General features: G+C 45.2%; 1 protein-coding gene across 1 annotated transcript in view; it reads right to left on the reverse strand.

The window, feature by feature from the left end:
• MYO1A (myosin IA) overlaps positions 1-20156 on the reverse strand; it is a 357566-nt gene that overhangs the window by 82806 nt on the left and 254604 nt on the right. The window contains exons 20-21 of the mRNA XM_085600969.1: positions 14037-14186; positions 13663-13731 (exon numbers count right to left, since the gene is read on the reverse strand). Of these exons, the coding sequence (XP_085457095.1) occupies positions 13663-13731; positions 14037-14186 (219 nt within the window). The remainder of the gene's footprint in view (positions 1-13662; positions 13732-14036; positions 14187-20156) is intronic.

Genomic DNA, 20156 nt, shown 5'->3' on the forward strand with positions numbered 1-20156 from the left:
CTGCCCTCCATTGCCCAATTCTATGCCCCATCATTGACCTCCTGCTTAAACTCTGTGCTTAGCTTGCTGCCCCTATTCTCCTTCCCCCTGCCCTCCGATGTCTTTGTGCATGCCCCTGCTCCATCCTTTTTGCCCACCATGTCCCATGGACCTGCCACTCCTATCTACTCTGAGTGTTCTGTTGAGCTGCCACTCCCCTCCCACCTGCCTAGCATTGTCAGATGACTGTAACCTGTCCCTGCCACCTCCACCCTGCCTGTCCACATGCCATGCCTCTATCCTCTTCCTCCTGTCCTACATGGTCCATTGTACTGCCACACCCTTCTGCCCTCCCTGGTCTGTTGTGCTGCAACTGCTCCTCCTGCCTGCCCCGTGTGGTCTGTTGTGAGGCCCCTTCCCCTGAACTTTCTTGTCTGTGCACAGGTCCTGACCCTCCCTTCTATCCTCCATCGTCCTTTGTGCATGCCCCTGCACCCTCCTTCTTGCCCATCATAGCCATTGTGCTGCCACTAACCCTCCCACTTGCCATGCATGGTCTTCTGTGCTGCCATGGCCCCTCCCACCTTCCCTGTGTGGTCAGTTAGCTGCCCCTGACCCCCTCCCACCTTCCCTCCATGGTCTGTGTGTATGCCATCACAGTCTCACTGTTGCTCTTCATGTTGTGTCTTGCTTCTAGTGCCCATCCTGCCTGACCTCCATGGCCATCTTGCTGCTCCTGCCCTGCCCCCTTGCCCCCAGCCCTCTGTTTACATGTGCAGACCCCTACTCCCTCCCTCCTGGCTTGTCTGTTCCATTGTAATGCCCCTGATCCGTCCCTCCTGCCCTTTATGGTCTGTTATGCTGCAGCCTTCTCTCCTGTCTGTCCATTATGGTCAGCTAGCTACCATTGCCTCTTGCCCCTCTGTTCTCTGTTGTCCATGTGCATGGTCCTGTCCCCTCCCTCTTGCTTTCTATGGATTGTTGTGCTGCACTCCCGTCCTGCATGCCCTGTGTGGTGTATTGTGCTGCTGCAAACCCTGATGCCTGCCCTGCAGGGTCAGTTTGGTGCACCTCTCCATGTCTCTCCTGTCCTCTGTTATCCAAGTCCATGTCCCTATCCCATTTCCTTCCATGATCTAATGTACCATACTTGCGAAAAAAACTGGGGTATTGATTTTCCCCTTTGAGTTACATTGAAAAAGAGGATATTGTAGACAGGAGACAGATCAAATAAAGCCCATTTGAGCTTAAAAACATTGGACGTTTCCTGGCTGAATCGGGTCTGTTGGCATGTATGGTTGTACTACCATTGCCTCTTCCTTCTGCCCACAATGGTCTATTACATTGCCACAGCCTTGAAGGAGGGTAGATTTTGTATCACAGGGGGCCCCTGGCCCGTTCTGTCCACACCTGAAGTATGAGACCCTTGTCCTTGCCCTGCCAGCCGCATTTGTAGGCCGTATTAAATTGACCAGCGGGTCCTGTGTTGCTATATAATTATCCTGAGACATCCTTACCACTCAGCCAGCATAAAACCCCTGTGTAGGCCCTTCTATTCAATATGTAGGCCTCTTTGTTAAATTGACCATAGCTCTGCAATTTTAGTGTATAGCAGTCTGAAGGCAGGTCTGCGAGGCCTTCTGCTCCAAACTAGTAGCCCCCACCCTACCCGAGTGCTCCGTGCTCGGTATCAAAGTTCAACATCCCCCTGAAGCTGTCGACATACAGTAGGCTGCATCCTGGACTGGTACTTGCTTCCTGGGCAGGTTTCCCGCTTTTAAGGAAGTGGCAACCGCAGAGCATCAAGTTAGGAGAACTGAGGAGATTTTATACATGAATATATTGAATTCCTGTACAATACCCATTATTTTCTGCTTGCTCTATGGAACTTACGATAAGCGATTGGCCTGAGAGACTGACCTTTTCACCCAGTCCATTGTCAGCATTAAGTGGGTAAATGACGAAATGTCTGGTAAAATCTGCAGACGAAGCTTTTGGGTAGCATACGTAGGTAGATGTAGCGTGCAAAGGAGCCCATAAAATGATATAAAAAGGGAGCACCCACAGATATCGACGGACAACCTCGCCGTCTGTATGTAGGTTAACAGGCTGTGCAGGTTTTCCCCAAGAACTGGGAGCTCTTGTCTTCCTTTGCTTAAAATGTCTTGCTCTGCTTTGCTTGAAGTATCTTATTCTATTTTACCTATATGAAATGTCATGTTATGTTTAACCATTGTTCTCTTTACTTTTGCATTTAAAAGATGTTGTATTGTAATTGCAGGAATGCTTGCTCTAAGAGTAAATGTGAGTGTCCCTAGGTAACATTTTCCTTGGTGTAACTTGTTTCTCATGATGCATTTATAGATGTGTTTTCTCTCTCTCTCTGTCAGTCCATTAATTGAGATACAGAGAATATCATGACAGCTGTATGATTATCTGGATTCTGTATTTTGTACTTTATGTCTCTATTCTGCGGTTTCTTTGAAGTTGCATCTTCTCATTAAACTGCCATTGTATTCTGCCTCCAATTCCATGTCTCATATGTCTGTTTTCTTCATTTTTGGAGCAAGCGTTCCTAGGCACCCCGGCTCAAATTAAGGTGCCCCTTTTGTCCCTGACTCACTCTCCTGCTCAGTTCTGTGGTGGCTCCCGGGGCTCTGGGGACCGCCCCTAGCTTCCTTGACCCGTAATAGATCTTCCCTCCAACAGCCTCTCTTGCAAGTCCTGTATTGTTGGTTTGTTGCCCCTGCCCCCCTTTCCACTGCCCTCCATAGTCTGTTGTGCTTCCACGGCCCTTCCTGCCTGCTCAGTGTGGTTAAATTGTTGCCTTTGCACCCTCCTACCTGCCTTCAATTTTCAGAGTCCGTGCCCCTGGCCTCTGCCTCTCAACAGTATCCTAATGAACAACTAGATTGCTAACATTCTATATTTATTACAAAAGTGTGGAACGCCTGACATCATCTTGATGTAATCAAAACTGTAATACCTAGAGCATTCCTTTAGAAATTACAAATATGAGAGGGTCTTATTGGCATCAAAATTATGGTTAGTGCTCTAAAAGACTAAAATAAGGACATATTTTCTGAGTTTTCAAATAGCGACAAAGCACTTTTAAATTATTTGTTATCTTTATGTTTTTTTATCTAGTTGACAACTTGATTAAATGTTGCACTTAGGGGAGAGGATGTGGTGTTACTTCCAGAACTGCAGACTTTGCAACTGGGGAACCAGGTTGAAGTTTCTGCTTCAGCTCGACATTCTGTGATTCTGGTCAAATCACTTAGTCTCCCCATGTCTACAACCAAAATTAATTTGTTCTTGTGTGATGTAACCAATGCTCATGTAAAGCACTCCAATACCTGACAAGTCTGCACTATATAACACTGCAAAAACACAAAATAATAAGTGTTTTGCACACTTCTGTCATTGGGCTATATTTGGGCTATATCTGGGTGATTTTGCGCTACATTTGGGCTCTTTTGTCTCCGGTGGCCATCTTGGGAGATTTATTTGTTATGAAGTTTCCTAATTTCCTCATGTACTGCAGTCTCCTCAGTCGGAAATGCTTTCAGTTTTTTACTTTGATTCCATCATGAAGGTATTCAGATATGTCACACATTTGCCATGAATTCTGAATGTTAGCACTCTAGTTGCTCATTAGATCACTGTAGTAAAACTACTGTTCACCATGGAAGTCTGCTCCTGGTATTAAAAGTGCATGTTTCAGTCTGCATGTCAGAATTTTTTAATGAAATAGAAGAGGATTTGAGAAGTCACTCAAAATGTGCCCTCATTTTCTTTCTTCAGCATTAATCATAATTTCTATGGCAAAATGAACCCCCTCATTGTGTTCCTTTTTAAATTAAATGTTTTAAGTGTTACCAGTTTATTCCAATCAAGATGGCTTCAGGTGTGCCATACTTTTGTCATAATGAAGACAGTAAGTGCTCTAGTTGTTTTTAAGAACATTCTTGGACATTCTGTCATTGGGCTATACTTGGGCTACATCTGGGTGATATTTGGGCTACATTTGGGCTCTTTTGTCTCTGGTGGCCATCTTGGGAGACTTATTTGTTATGAAGTTTCCTAATTTCCTCATTTACTGCAGTCTCCTCAGTAGGAAATACTTTCAGTTTTTTACTTTGATTCCATCAAGAAGGCATTCAAATGTGTCACACATTTGCCATAAAATCAGAATGTTAGCACTCTTTTTGCTCATTAGATCACTGTAGTAAAGCTACTGCTCACCAGGGAAAACTGCTGCTGGTATTGAAAGTGCATGTTTCAGTCTGCATGCCAGGATTTGAGAAGTCACTCAAAATGTGCCCTAATTTTTCTTTCTGCAGCACTAATCATACTTTTTATGGAAAAATGAACCCCCTCATTTTGTTCCTTTTTAAATTAAATGTTTTAAGAGTTACCACTTTAATCCAAGCAAGATGGCTTCAGGTGTGCCATACATTTATCATAAGTAGGACGGTTAGCGCTCTAGTAGTTCTTTGGAACACTCTGGAAAGCTGCAGTAGAACACAAAGGAATCAACTGACAGTCTCTGCCCTTGTTGGATGTACATGTTTTACTGAGAATGTCAGACTTCATTCTCACATGACTGAGAAAGATAATGTGAATTTACAGAAAATAAGCTCTCAGTTTAGCTTATAGATCACCTTCCAAACCTCTGTGGTAAAAGCATGAGAAAATATTTTTCTCTCAATCATGATATCGCAGCAGAAGGCTTTTTCACATGGTGAAATCACCTTAGAACATACCACAATTCCTAAAATGAGTATGGTACCATCAACAAATGATTTATAATGTAACTAAAGTCTTAAAATCTTCTATTAACTGCAATGCTTTTTAATGAGGTGCTATCATGTATATTGGTCCCAAGATGGCTGCCAACACTTCTTGGATGAAGTGCTGACAGCCAATCAGATCTCAGGATGAGATGTGTGGTTAGGCTCCGCCCACATATATATATTGATTTAAATGTTATTTTCTCAGGAACTACTGAACAGATTTACACCAGACCTACAAAAGGCACTTCCTTGACATAGGGACTACCTCTCTGCCAAATTTCTAGTAATTCTGTTCAGCCGTTCGGGCTGTAGCTCGTTCTAAAGGTCCTATGGAAAAATGCATGGGAAAAACGTGTTTTGGGACCCCCCTTTTATCTCAGCCCCCGCTTGACGTATCCCCCCGAGACTTTCAGGGTAGGAGCGGAGCGTAGCGCCCCACCTATTTTGAGAAATTCGCGAGGATTCATCGACCGGCGCCAAAGTTATTCAAAATAGAATGTTGCGGATTTCCTATGGAAAAGGGGTCCTAACTATAACTACCTACTGGCGACCGCCAGTAGGTAATATATATATATATATATATATATATATATATATATATATATATATTAAATCCCAATCCTGGCGGTAGCAAAACAGTCAGGCACAGGTAATATATATATATATATATATATATATATATAGATTTTTTTTTTTTTTTTTCACTGAAACAACCATAGGTTTCAGGGACGTTATACTTAGAAATTCGCATTTAAAAAAACCTTAGAAATTCACTGAAAAAACTGCAGGTTTCAGGTGCGTTATAGTTAGTTGGACATTTCACTTGTACAAAACAAGAGAAATTCGGCCATTATAGTTAGTTCAGCTGACTATAACTCGCGCCCCCGCAAGGCACTGCTGATGACGTCACATATTACATCATTCATGACATGGGCAGTGACATCACTGATGACATCACTGATGGCATCATCCACGTGATAATCTGATGCACCTCCTCATACCCTAATATAACCTTTGATACACCCACTCTAAAATACAGACTACCATTTTCAAAACCATAGACACACCAATACCAGTTAGTACATACCCACTCACTAATTCCTAGGTCTATACACACATCCACTCATTCACCCATACAATCACTCATACATGCAGGCAACCATCAATACAGCATTATAATATGAATTTACATATCTAAACAAACACTCACACACCGCCACTCATCCATAGAGTTACTCACACACCTAGTCAGTCATGCAAAGAATCAATCACACTCCCATTTACTCACTTATACAGTTATACACACACCACCTCACTTATTCAAAGATATACTAACACATACTTACACTCTTATACAATAAATAATACAAGCACACACTGATCCATACAGCCACTCTCACAATCACTCACTCTCACTTATAGTCATGTATACACTCCAACACTCACATATACAGCCTTTCACATATGTAGTTACTAAGACATGTACCACCGAGGCATCCATTCACTCACCAACACACCCATACACACACTCACCCACCCATACAAACCTTCACAGATGCAGTCTTAAACCCATACACCCAGTGAATCATCCACTCACACATCTATGCACACCCCCACCCACCCACACAGAGACTCAGACACCCATACAGATACTCAGACAACCAATCAATAACCCATATAGATCCTCATTTAGCTACTCACCAACCCATACAACCGCTTACACACCAACTGACAAACTAAACTGTGTGAATGTCTGTATCAGTCACTAACCTATGCATTCAGTAAGACACATTTAATCACTCACTTATACAGTCAGTCACGCACCTACTAAATCATCCATCCAGACACTTATACACCCACTCATTCTTCAATACACCTTGGCATATATATAAAACATATTTAAACGTTATAGAAACACACAGTCACTGGATGATGTCATCAGTGATGTCATCACTGATGTCATTTGAGATGTCATAAGTGATGTCATTGACCATGTCATGAATGATGTAACATGTGATGTCATCAGCAGTGCATTGTGGGTGCGCGAGTTATAGTTAGCTGAACTAACTATAACAGCTGAATTTCTCTGGTTTTGTATGAATGAAATGTCCAACTAACTATAACGTCCCTGAACCCTGTGTTTTTTTCAGTGAATATATATATATTCACTGGGTGTATGGGTTCAAGAGTGTATCTGTGAAGGGCTGTATGGGTGGGTGAGTGTGTGTATGGGTGTGTTGGTGAGTGAATGGATGCCTCAGTGGTACATGTGTGAGTAACTGCATATGTGAAAGGCAGTATATGTGAGTGTTGGAGTGTATAAATGACTATATGTGAGAGTGAGTTATTGTGAGAGTAGCTGTATGGATCAGTGTGTGCTTGTATTAGTTATTGTATAAGAGTGTAATTATGTGTTAGTATATGTTTGAATAAGTGAGGTGGTGTGTGTGTGTAACTGTATAGGTGAGTAAATGGGAGTGTGAATGATTCTTTGCATGACTGACTAGATGAGTGGCAGTGTGTGAGTGTCTGTATAGAGATGTGAGTGCATATGATAATGGCGTATTGATGGTTGACTGCATGTATGAGTGACTGTATGGGTGAATGAGTGGATGTGTGTGTAGACCTAGGAATTAGTGAGTGGGTATGTACTAACTGGTATTAGTGTATCTATGGTTTTTAAAATGGTAGTCTGTATTTTAGAGTGGGTGTATCAAAGGTTATATTAGGGTATGAGGAGGTGCATCAGATTATCACGTGGATGATGTCATTAGTGATGTCATTAGTGATGTCATCAGTGATGTCACTGACCATGTCATGAATGATGTAATATGTGACGTCATCAGCAGTGCATTGCGGGGGCGTGAGTTATAGTTAGCTGAACTAACTATATCGGCCTAATTTCTCTGGTTTTGTACGAGTGAAATGTCCAACTAACTATAACGTCCCTGAAACCTGTGTTTTTTTCAGTGAATTTCAAAAGATTTTTAAATGCTAAATTCAAACTATAACGTCCCTGAAACTTATGTTTTTTTCAGTGAATTTCAAAGGTTTTTTAAATGCTAATTTCTAACTATGCCTACAAAGGTAGGACATGTGAAGAATGAGGAAGAAAAGCGCAGAAAGAAGCAAGACAATTTTCTGCTGACAGTTACTGGTGGTATCTGACTCTGACTAACCAGGCCTAGAGCCAGTGCTATGCTAAAAGACACTTAGAATACAATGAAAACACCTACATACACTAAGGAACACAATGCGTTGGGGTACCCCTGTGATTAGCATGACCTCCTCTATATTTGACATGCGTTAGTGCCTGGGTCATTGCATGAGTACATGCATGGGTACTGACTGGATGATTAGAGTACTGCAAGGAGAGTGCATGGTGAATTTATAAGTGCTTGGGTTTTGGCGGAGTGATTGGATAAGTACATGGTACTGGCTGGGTGCTTGGAGGAGTGCATGGGTAGTGACAAGGAGATGGCTGGACTGCATCAGTAGTGCTCAGGGGTTTGTAGCAGTGAATGTGTTAGTGCCTGGGTCATTGCATGAGTACATGGGCAGTGACTGGATTTTTAGAGTGCTGCAAGGACAGTGCATGGTGATTTTATAACTGCTTGGGTTTTGGGGAGTGATTGGATAAGTGCATGATGCTGAATGGGTGATTGGAGGAGTGCATGGGTAGTGACAGGGGGATTTCTGGAGTGCATGGGTACTACTGGGGTAATTGGAAGAGTGAATCAGTAGTGTGTAGGTGGTTAGAGGTCTGCATGGGAAGTGCTCAAGGGATTGTTGCAATGCATGTGTTAGTGCCTGGGCCATTGCAAGAGTACATGGTGCTGGCTGGGTGATTGGAGCAGTGCATGGGTTGTGACAGGGCGATTGCTGCACTGCATGGGTAGTGCTCAGGGGATTGTAGCAGTGCTTGAGTTAGTCCATGGGTCATTGCATGGGTAGTGAAAGGATGATTAGAGTGCTGCAAAGAGAGTGTATGGTGAATTTACAAGTGCTTGGGTTTTGGCGGAGAGATTGGATAAGTACATGGGTACTGACTGGATGATGAGAGTACTGCAAGGAGAGAGCATGGTGAATTTCTAAGTGCTTGGATTTTGGCAGAGTGATTGGATAAGTACATGGTACTGACTGGGTGATTGGAAGAGTGCATAGGCAGTGACAGGGAGATGGCTGGACTGCATGGGTAGTGCTCAGGGGATTGTAGCAGTGCATGTGTTAGTGCCTGGGTCATTGCATGAGTACATGGGTATTGACTGGATGATTAGAGTACTGCAAGCACAGTGCATGGTGATTTTATAACTGCTTGGGTTTTGGCAGAATGATTGGATAAGTACATGGTGTTGGCTGGGTGATCGGAGGAGTGCATGGGTAGTGACAGAGGGATTTGTGGAGTGCATGGGTACTACCTGTGTAATTGGAGGAGTGAATCAGTAGTGTAAAGGTGGTTAGAGGTCTGCATGGGTAGTGCTCGGGGGATTGTAGCAGTGCATTTGTTAGTGCCTGGGTCATTGCATGAGTACATGGGTACTGATTGGATGATTAGAGTACTGCAAGGAGAGTGCATGGTGAATTTATAAGTGCTTCGGTTTTGGCGGAGTGATTGGATAAGTACATGGTGCTCGCTGGGTGATTGGAGGAGCGCATGGGTAGTGACAGGGCAATGGCTGGACTGCATGGGTAGTGTTCAGGGTATTGTAGCAGTGCATGAGTTAGGGCATGGGTCATTGCATGAGTGCATGGGTAGTGACTGGATGATTAGAGTGCTGCAAAGAGTACCTGGTGAATTTATAAGTGTTTGGGTTTTGGCGGAGTAATTGAATAAGTACACACATATCACATCAGGCCCCACCCCCTCCCTTCACCACTGTGCAAACGCGCCCCCTAGTGGGTTTTAAGTTGGGGCATTAATTCCCCATGATACATGTGGGTCCCTGGGCGCCAACTAGCCCATCAGGTACCTCCAGTAAGTGCCACAGAGTTGCGTTGCAGAGAGGTGGTCCGAGGCCACGTCCCTTTTTACACCTCTCTGCAACGCAACTCTGTGGCATTTACTGGACGTACCTGGTAGGCTAGTTGGCCCCCAGGAACCCTCAGGATTCAAGGGGACTTAATCCCCCAATGTAAAAAGTTGCCACATGGTGCGTTTGCACACTTGTCACATCAGGCCACGCCCCCTCGCTGCACCACTGTGCAAATGCACCCCCTGGTGTGTTGTAAATTGGGGGATTACCTCCCCTTGAGTCCTGAGGGTCCCTGGGGGCCAACTAGCCCACCAGCTACCTCCAGTAAGTGCCACAGAGCTGTGTTGCAGAGTGGTGTAAAAAGGGGGCATGGCCTTGGACCACCTCTCTGCAACGCAGCTCCCTGGTGCTTACTGGAGGTACCTGGTGGGCTAGTTGGCCCCCAGGGACCCTCAGGATTCAAGGGGCCTTAATCTCCCAACTTAAAACGTGCCACAGGGCGCGTTTGCACACTTGTCACATCAGGCCACACCCCCTCTCTGCACCACTGGGCAAACGCGCCCCCTGGTGCGTTGTAAATTGGGGGATTAAATCCCCTTGAGTCCGGAGGGTCCCTGGGGGCCAACTAGCCCACCAACTACCTCCAGTAAGCACCACAGAGCTGCATTGCAGAGTGGTGTAAAAAGGGGCGTGGTCAGGAGCCACCTCTCTGCAACGCAGCCCTGTGGTGCTTACTGGAGATACCTGGTGGGCTAGTTGGCCCCCCAGGGACCCTCAGGACAAAAGGGGAATTAATCCTCCAACTTAAAACGCAACACGGGGCGCGTTTGCACAGTAGTGCAGGGAGGGGGCGAACCTGATGTGACAAGTGTGCAAACGTGCCCCATGGCGTGTTTTAAGATGGGGGATTAAGTCCCCTTGAATCCTGAGGGACCCTGGGGTCCAACTAGCCCACCAGGTATCTCCAGTAAGCGCCACAGAGCTGCGTTGCAGAGTGGTGTAAAAAGGGGGCATGGCCTTGGACCACCTCTCTGCAACGCAGCTCCCTGGTGCTTACTGGAGGTACCTGGTGGGCTAGTTGGCCCCCAGGGACCCTCAGGATTCAAGGGGCCTTAATCTCCCAACTTAAAACGTGCCACAGGGCGCGTTTGCACACTTGTCACATCAGGCCACACCCCCTCTCTGCACCACTGGGCAAACGCGCCCCCTGGTGCGTTGTAAATTGGGGATTAAATCCCCTTGAGTCCGGAGGGTCCCTGGGGGCCAACTAGCCCACCAACTACCTCCAGTAAGCACCACAGAGCTGCATTGCAGAGTGGTGTAAAAAGGGGCGTGGTCAGGGGCCACCTCTCTGCAACGCAGCCCTGTGGTGCTTACTGGAGATACCTGGTGGGCTAGTTGGCCCCCCAGGGACCCGCAGGACAAAAGGGGAATTAATCCTCCAACTTAAAACGCAACACGGGGCGCGTTTGCACAGTAGTGCAGGGAGGGGGCGAACCTGATGTGACAAGTGTGCAAACGTGCCCCATGGCGCGTTTTAAGATGGGAGATTAAGTCCCCTTGAATCCTGAGGGTCCCTGGGGTCCAACTAGCCCACCAGGTATCTCCAGTAAGCGCCACAGAGCTGCGTTGCAGAGAGGTTTTAAAAGGGGCGTGGCCTCAGACCCCCTCTCTGCAGTGCAGCTCTGTGACGCTTACTGGAGGTACCTGGTGGGCTAGTTCGCACCCAGGGACCCTCAGGATTGAAGGGGACTTAATCCCCCAATTTACAATGTGCCAGCGGGTGCGTTTGCACACTTGCTATGTCAGGCTCCGGCGCGAAGTTGATCGATTTTGTTTTGAAATAAAATGCTTTTTTGGACCCTGGGGGTCCTTGTGTGACCCCCTGAGCAGGCCTAAGGGGTCAGGGTGTTTCTACCCTGCCCCCTTTTCTTGTTCTTTTACTGTGTTTCACTGTTTTCTTGTGACTCGGTTCTACCGAGCGGCAGTCAACACTACCTGGTTTGGAGTGTTGGCAGCCAATCACAGTAAAGTTTGTGCTCGGGAGAGTTCGCAAACTTCACTGTTGCCCTAGATATCGAAACTTTTTCTTTTTCTAATTTCTCAGGAACTACTGAACGGATGTGCACCACCATTTAACAAAAAGGACTCTTTCTGAACCAAGGGCTACATTTTTGCCAAATTTGGTGTTATTGCGTTCAGCAGTTCGGGCTGTAGCTTTGTCTAAAGTTTCCTATGGTAAAATAACATGAGAAAAATGCGTTTTGGGACCCCCCTTTTTTCTTGGCCCCCGCTTGGCGAATCACCCCAAAACTTTAAAGACAAGAGCTGACCAGAGCGGGCCACTGGTTTTGAAAATTTCTCTAAGATTCGCCAACTGGCGCTAAAGTTATTGGGAAAACAAAAAACGCTTTTCCTATGGAAACTAGGTCCTAACTATAACTACCTACTATAAAAATTGAACAGTTTAATGAAATTATTTTACTATGCACCAAGGGTCTGAAAGGGTTTTCCCTGACTTAGGATAGTCTTGAGACTTTTTAAAGTCGGTAAATATGGCCCGCATTTATGGAATGTTGTGGCCTGGCTTAAGACAGTGTTAACGCTGCACTTTCTCGCTTAAGATATTTATAAGAATTTATTTCTTGATTTGAGCTAGGTTCAGGATTGTCATAAGCCAGGGAAAACCTCGGTTAACCAGGCCATTAGAATACGTTTTTCTATGAGCTGCACTACACACCGAGGGGACACCATTTCGGTATGCTTTCTACTTTATTACATCTCTACTCCTCCCTCTGGCGAAAGTCTTCGTGCACCACATGCTGCCTACTGTTGCAACCACACACTGCTGCAAATATATACACCTGTTCACTATGGCAAACCCCGATGCACTGAGGATTGTGGGTTTGGATTTCTACTAATTTCTTTTTGGGCCACAGCAGCAGTGGTGGCCCAGTGCAGATAAGCGCGGTGAGGCTGGGCGGGGTAAGGCAGGGTGGCAGGTAAGTGACAAATGGCGAAATAGGGAAAATAAAATAAAGAAATAAATAAAACCACTTACCTTGCGCTCGCCGCACCACTGACTCGGCAATGCAGTGAGCGCAAGGTAGATGGCTTTATTTATTTATTTTATTTTTCCTATTCCGTCGTTTGTCATTTCCCCCACACCCGCCCCACCATGCTTAACTGCACGGGCCGCGACTGAACAGTAGGATCTTTTGGCACATTTGTGGCCCTTTTCGTGCATCAAACTCGGAAACCCCAGTTTTGCCTGAATTATCTACTCCGTTTCATCAGCTGACATTTTAGGGTGACACCAAAAGCATGATCTGAAGGGTGCAGTGATGCTGTCTCTGAAAACTGGCCTAGAAAATAAAATTAGGATTTGTATCCTAAAAGCAATCTACAGTAATGTGGTACAAAAAACTGGATTTTTAATTCCACTTAAAAGTTATTTCAAGGTTAAAGTTGCATTGGTAACTTAAATATATTCTGAATGGTTTAGGAGAACAAAACAGATTTTATTTTAAAAAAAATCTAATTATTGTTTACATTGCAAAGGCACTTCAATTCAAAACGCAAATTAAATTATTGTGGATGAAATATAATTTTATTTCCAAAACAAACTGAAGACGGAAATGTATATTTTCATCCAATCTTGTTTTATGATTAGAAAGTAAATACCATATTTGGACATTCACCTTTTTGTTCCAGAGGGAATGATGTCCACTACCTTAGAAAAAGATAATTTTCTGTAGGAATATTCAAAGAAAGAAAATGCATGCTCCTGCCTTCATCTAAAATTCAGCATATCTCAAAACATATCTTGTGCAGATCTCTGTCAAAAGACTAGGCTTCCCAAAACTAACCAGCACGTAGTTGAAGATAAGTCAAAGTCCTTTTTCTCTTACCTTCCATCCCCGGACATAGGCTTGCACTAAGAGTGTGGATGACTTGATCTTCGTGTAGCGCTGTCTTTGCTGAGAAAATACAATCAATGATATATTTATTTAGAATTTTTATTATTTATCTAATGCCCCAGCTCTCCTCCAACGTCCTACAAGTATAGCACAGAGTAATAGCCTGTTAGGTCAGCGCCTCCGAAAGGTTGCGGGGAGTGAGAAGAGTCTGTCACATGTCACATTTTGGCACACAATGATTCCTACCTAAGCCCTACTGTCTTTCAAAATCTCAAAATTAATCTCATTCAATTTACAAACACTTTTGTGATCTTGGAGTTAACCAAAGCAGGGGTAAAGTTATGAAATGTGAATGTGAGGCTTACATGATTTCCCCTGAACCAGGCAGACAGGACAATCTGACTTTTCCGCATGCGCTGATATTCTGCCCGGCATTTCCATCCCAGGTAAACCTTCTGTATTAATGTGGCCAATTTGTGCATGCTCTGCCGCCGACGTTCCTCCAAGTCGAAGAGCTGTGAAGAAAGAAAATGGAGAACGAGGCTTCATATAAGGCGACATTGGAAGACATAGTGGGGGACATCATAGGCAAACAGAGGGAACAGCACCAGGTGAAGTCAAATGCTCTGGACTGAACAACACTATGGATAAACTGGCCAATAGTTTTGCTCTTTTATGTCAATCACAAATTCCTTTACAATTCCTTTTCAACAGTTTTAGGAATCCTAACTTTATAAGGTCACAACGTTATCAGTAAATAAGAAATTAAATAAAAATATACAGCTACATCCTTTTACACTGATTAAAGTTTACAAAGATGAAAACCGTGCAGTTTTGTGAAGCTGCTCCTTTGCTTTTTGGCAAATAATTTAAAAATGTAATTGGAAATCTACAACAAAATCTTCATTTGACTTGTAAACAACTGCCATTTCTTTGGCAAAAGAACAACAAACCAAAGTATTGAAGTGACAAATCCCTTTTTTAAATTGTTTAAAAGTAATTCTAGGATTTATAAGTTAAAAGTGCCCAATTTCTGTTAAAGTCTTAAAAGTTATTTAAACTTTGAGGAAAGTTGGAAATGCTAACAGAAAATATAAACGATATTTGGGAATTTACCTAGGTTGGAAATGTAAATTAAAAAGGTGAAAAAGTAATTTAAAACTGTTAAAAATTACCATTATATACCAAAAGAACATTTCAAAATTTAGTTTTAAATGAAACAATTAACAAAGATTTAAAACTCTAAAATAGTTAACTATTGAATTAATGGTTGAAAGTTGTTACTGTCCACAGTGAAAGAAAACCTTCTCATGTCAACAGGAAACAAATATTTTGTTGAGAAATAATTTGCCATATAAAAATCTCTCGATCTCTCTCTCTCTCATGTATATTAATATATAAATATATGATATATATATATACTACACACACACACCCACCACACACACACCATTCAAGATCAGGACTCGACACGATCAGGTTTTAAGTTTAGTGTTTTTAATGCGACAACTGATAATGCATTTCGACTGCTGCCGTGGCCTTCTTCACAACAATTACAAACCACCATCTTGTGCTTTAAATACTTCACCCTCCCATTAAATTGACAGTGCATGTTACATTCTCGAGCGTCTCTGAGCGATAGTTTGGACATTCAAATATGTGCAATAAAGTTTTTTTCATTCATTGCCTTCTTGCTCTATACAACTTTACTCCGCTCTTAGCACCGCTCACACCTTCAAAACAGTACTATAAACACTCCACTCGTAACTCATAAATCAAATCCTTTTGATCTAATGCGTGGTAATTCGTCTGCATCCTATGTTACCAGCACCCGAATTTAGAACGCAAAACATGTGGCTACACTTCCAAACTTGATGTTTCATCACTGTCATCTCAGTATGTTACAGCATAGTTAGCTGCTCTTTTTTTAGAATCTTTATTTATAATTTTCACATAAGAACAACATGTTCAATGAGTAGACAGAACAGCAGTTACAGATTTACAAAGGCAGATATACAGTAGGTCATGCCTTCAATTGTGGGTATCTTGCTCGAGTGTCCGATGGTATGTATAGGCATATCCAGGGGGGCCACAGCATCAGTCCCAAGGAGTCTCATATAGCAACTACAATACATATGACAGTGTAATCCACAGCCGTGCAAAAGTTCCATGTGCACAAGGATGTTATCAGGGAGTGTACACAGCTGCTCATCTGGTGTGGGTCAGTCAACTAACACACTTATATCCCTCCCATGTTTGCAAGATGATACGCCGTCATCTCCTCTCTAATTCCTAGGACAATACTACTGGGGGGGGAAGTCCGCCACTGCTTCCTGCTGCTACCGGGCTGTCCGGGGGAGAGTGTGCAGTGAGGGCCTGCAAGTATTGCGTAAGAGGAACCCAGATATCCTTTGGTCTAGAGGTGCAGGGCAGCGTCTCTACGTATATTGTAAGCTGGTCCTGGCAGTACACCATGTCCTCCAGCCATTCCTTAAACTTAGGCGCCCGCCCCCTACCCCATCTACATGCCACTCTGCGTTTCGCTAATAACAGTGAGAGTGTGACGTAGCGGCGGCGTGCTTTGGGAATGCACTTTGTGTGGCCTAGGAGCGCAACTAAGGGGTCGCAGTCGATCGCTAGGGCCGTCATTTCGGATAGTGATTCAAATATCTGCTCCCAATATTCCATTACCTTCGGGCACTCCCAGGCCAGGTGCAGGAATCCAGCTCCCGGGCCACCGCATCTATCGCAGCGGTCTGTGTCTCGCAGCCCAAAGCGGCACAACTTAGCCAGGGTACAATACATGCGCTGCAAAAACTTATAACGGATTATACGCAGCCTGGCGCTAGCTGATAGTTCCGCAGTTTGTAAACAGCAGTACTGCCACTGCTCATCCGTAATGTCACTCCCCAGGTCAGCCGTCCAGTGCGCCCGTACTGCGCTATGAGGGTGCTGTCTCTCTGCTCTGATCACTCGGTACAGGTTGGATACCAGGTGTCTAGGGCACTCACTCTGTAATAGCTGATGTAGCGGGTTAAGGGTTGCTGGCTCCCACGGAAAGCTCGGGAGAATGGCCCGCATACCCTGTCGCAAGTGCACATATAGGAACACTTCCAATGGCGTAGGTCGTACATCGCCAAAAAATTGAGCAGACGTACAGAAAATGCCATTGCAAAATAGGTCTCCCCAGGTTTGTCTGCGCACTCAAGTGCATAATTGTCGGAAGCCCTCCTCCTGCAGTAGTGAAAGTCGTGGGTGGTATGTCAAGGGCAAAGTTGAGGAATAAAGAGTCGACACCCCCAGGGCCTTCATGATATATTGTCATGCGTCCACTGTGCTCGTTATCGTGGTTGGCGCAGTGTCACGAGGACAAGAGTGCGCGTGTACCATTCCGTCTAAGGGAATCGGGTCCGCTAGCCAGTGCTCTGCCGCAATCTGCGGCATACATGCTAGTGGATGTACCCAATAATAAACATAATGTGCTTGGGCGCAGGCATGATATAGTTCAAAGTCCGGAATATCAAATCCCCCCTGTGCTGCTGGCCTCGTGAGCACCGACCACCCTACTCGCGGTTGCCTACCACCCCAGAATAAGCACATAAGCTCAGATCGCAGCGCTTTAAAGAAAACCCGGCCCGGGTGATAAGGAAGATTCAGAAAGAGATATAAATACTGTGGTAGTATCACCATCTTAATCAATGAAGCTCTGCCTGCCATGGACATAGGTAAGGATATCCATCGTGTGACATTATCAATATGTCGACTCAAGGCGGTTCCATAGTTAAGGCGGATCATTTCATCTCTATCTCCAGAAACCTGGATCCCCAAATACCTTAAATCTGTGTCACACCATGCAAGCGGGTAGTCCAGTGCGAATTTAGCCACTGCCGCTGTCAGGGGAAAGAGTTGTGATTTTTCCAAATTAATTTGAACTCCAGAAAGTTTCCTGAAGACAATAAATTCACGCAATAAGGGGTTTAAGTTACTCTGGGGATCTCGAACATACAGTGTCATATCATCTGCGTATAACGAGATCAATATTTGCCGTAAGGGACACTGGAGCGATCTATCCCTATGATGCAGCCGCAACCTGCACGCCAGGGGTTTGATTGCCAGGGCGAACAAGAGCGGGGGACAACGGGCAGCCCTGCCTAGTCCCTCTTGTGATTGGGAAAGCAGGCGAAATCTGACCATTGACAAGTATCCTCGCAGTAGGCCGTTGATACAGCAGCTTCACCCAGGACACAAACCCCGGGGGGAAGCCCATACGGAGCAGAATTCCAAAAAGGTAGTCCCAGTCGAACGCTTTAGTGGCGTCTAGGAATACCGCAGCCAGAGGGAGCTCAGGCGACACATTCTGCACTATCGAAAATAGCATTCGGAGATTATGTGAAGTCGCCCTCCCAGGAATAAAGCCCGCCTGCTCCGGCAACACCAGTTTCTCTATCAGGAGGAGAACTCTATTCGCTACAAGCTTCACCAATATCTTAGTGTCACAGTTAGGGAGTGACAACGGCCTATAGGAGGCGCATAACTGAGGCTCCTTGCCGGGCTTCAGAATAGATGTATTCACATGGCTTCTCTCATGGAGGGAGGGAGCGAGCCACCCTCAAGGGACTCCTCATATAATTCCTTTAGTATAGGGGCCATAATATTTATGTATGTTTTATAAAATTCAGCGGGAATGCCGTCTAGACCTGGCGCCCTACCATACTTCTGCTGCATTATGGCTTCGCGTACCTCGTCCAGCTCGAATGGGGCACAGAGAAACTCACAATGGTGGTCTTCTAGCCACCCCAGTGCAACGTCACCCAAAAAAGGCTCAAGCTCCAGCGGGTCCCCGCGCTGTGTTGTATACAGCTTAGAGTAGTGATCTACAAATACCTCTTGTATATCCGTTGTACACCTGCGCATGTCCCCATTCGTGTCATAATTTCCAAAATGTAATTGGAGAACTTGGGCCTCTGTATGGCCTCCACCAGCGCCCTCCCCGGACGTTCTCCCTCCCCATATCTCCGAGCCTTCTAGTATTTTCTCATAAACGTAGATTCGCGATTCGCCGTGTCTATGTATTCCGATAACTTGTCTCGGAAGTCTAGTGGTGCCTGCCCTCTGTCTCCCCCAGTCATCCGCTCCTCTAATTCCTTCAGTTCTCTTTCTAGCCTCTGAAGCCTTCCCCGGATAACTCGGAGCACTCCAAAACTTTTAGATATACACCCCCCCCCCCGGATCGTAGCCTTGAAGGCCTCCCATGTGATTTCCACCGAACTCACTGATCCCCTATTCCTCGGGAAAAAAAACTGAATCTCTTCCTCCAACTCAGCATGAAACACCGTGTCCAGCAGAGCTGTAGGCTGTAATCGCCATGTGGGTCGTGGCCGTTCCCCCCCCGACAACTCAAGCATTAGGTGCACTGGGGAGTGGTCAGAATATGTACGGGGCAAATGGGTCACCCCCCTAATATATGGTCCCAGTCCTCTCGATGTTAAGCAGTAATCTATCCGGGCCCATGACGCAGCGCTCGGCGTAAAGTGCGTGCCTTCTGTGGACATCGGGTGAATGTGCCTCCAAGTATCAAGTAGCCCTCCCTCCTCCAGAATATCTCGCATCGTTGCCTGTGAGCGATTGTAATGATGTGGCGCCGCCTTAGATCTATTCACGCTAGTGTTGAATGCCACATTAAAATCCCCACCCCAAATTATATGCGTTGTGCCCAGTTCCAGTATTTTACCCCACAGAATTGTGAAGAAGTCGGGCATATCGACATTCGGACTGTAACAGCTTATCAGTGTCAGTCCCCATCCTCCCCCATACAATTGCATACCTTCCCTGCGGGTCTATTATCCCTCGCTGTGGTAGAAAAGGCACATGTCTTTTAACAATAATGGCTACACCTCGCGCATAGGAAGAGTATGAGGAGAACAACCTGTAAGTTGCCCACTTCCCGGCGAATGAAATATGTCGCTGTGGATTAAAGTGCGTTTCCTGTAAAAACGCTATACTAATTTTGTGACGATCCAAGTATGAGAGTATCTGTCTCCGCTTCCTAGGATCCCCCATCCCCCTCACATTCCAGGACATAATCCCCATACGATTATCAGGTATCACTTTACCCACATTACCCAGAGGCAATAACTCTAGCTGTTCGGAAGCCGGCACTCACCCCACTATCCGCGATCACACTTGGACTTAGCTATCTGTCTGTAAGCAACTTAATTCGAACTGGTATATTCCAACTAACAATCCCCTCTCCCCCCTCCCACTGAAGCATCCCCAACATGCCAGAACATAGTTTCCCACCCCCCTCCTTACCCCTATTATCCCAAACTAACAGAGCTACTAAGCCCTTTCTAGGGCAGGTAACCAGAAAGAAATGAGGGCTCTCCCGGGTGGGGACAGTCGCCAGGTGGCTCACAAGTAACACTTTCTTCCCCAGGGGCACGAGATGTCATTCCGCACCCCATAGAGGTAGCAAAGGTGCCCGG

Source organism: Triturus cristatus, chromosome 4_2 (assembly GCF_964204655.1).
Source record: "Triturus cristatus chromosome 4_2, aTriCri1.1, whole genome shotgun sequence".
NCBI lineage: Eukaryota > Metazoa > Chordata > Amphibia > Caudata > Salamandridae > Triturus > Triturus cristatus.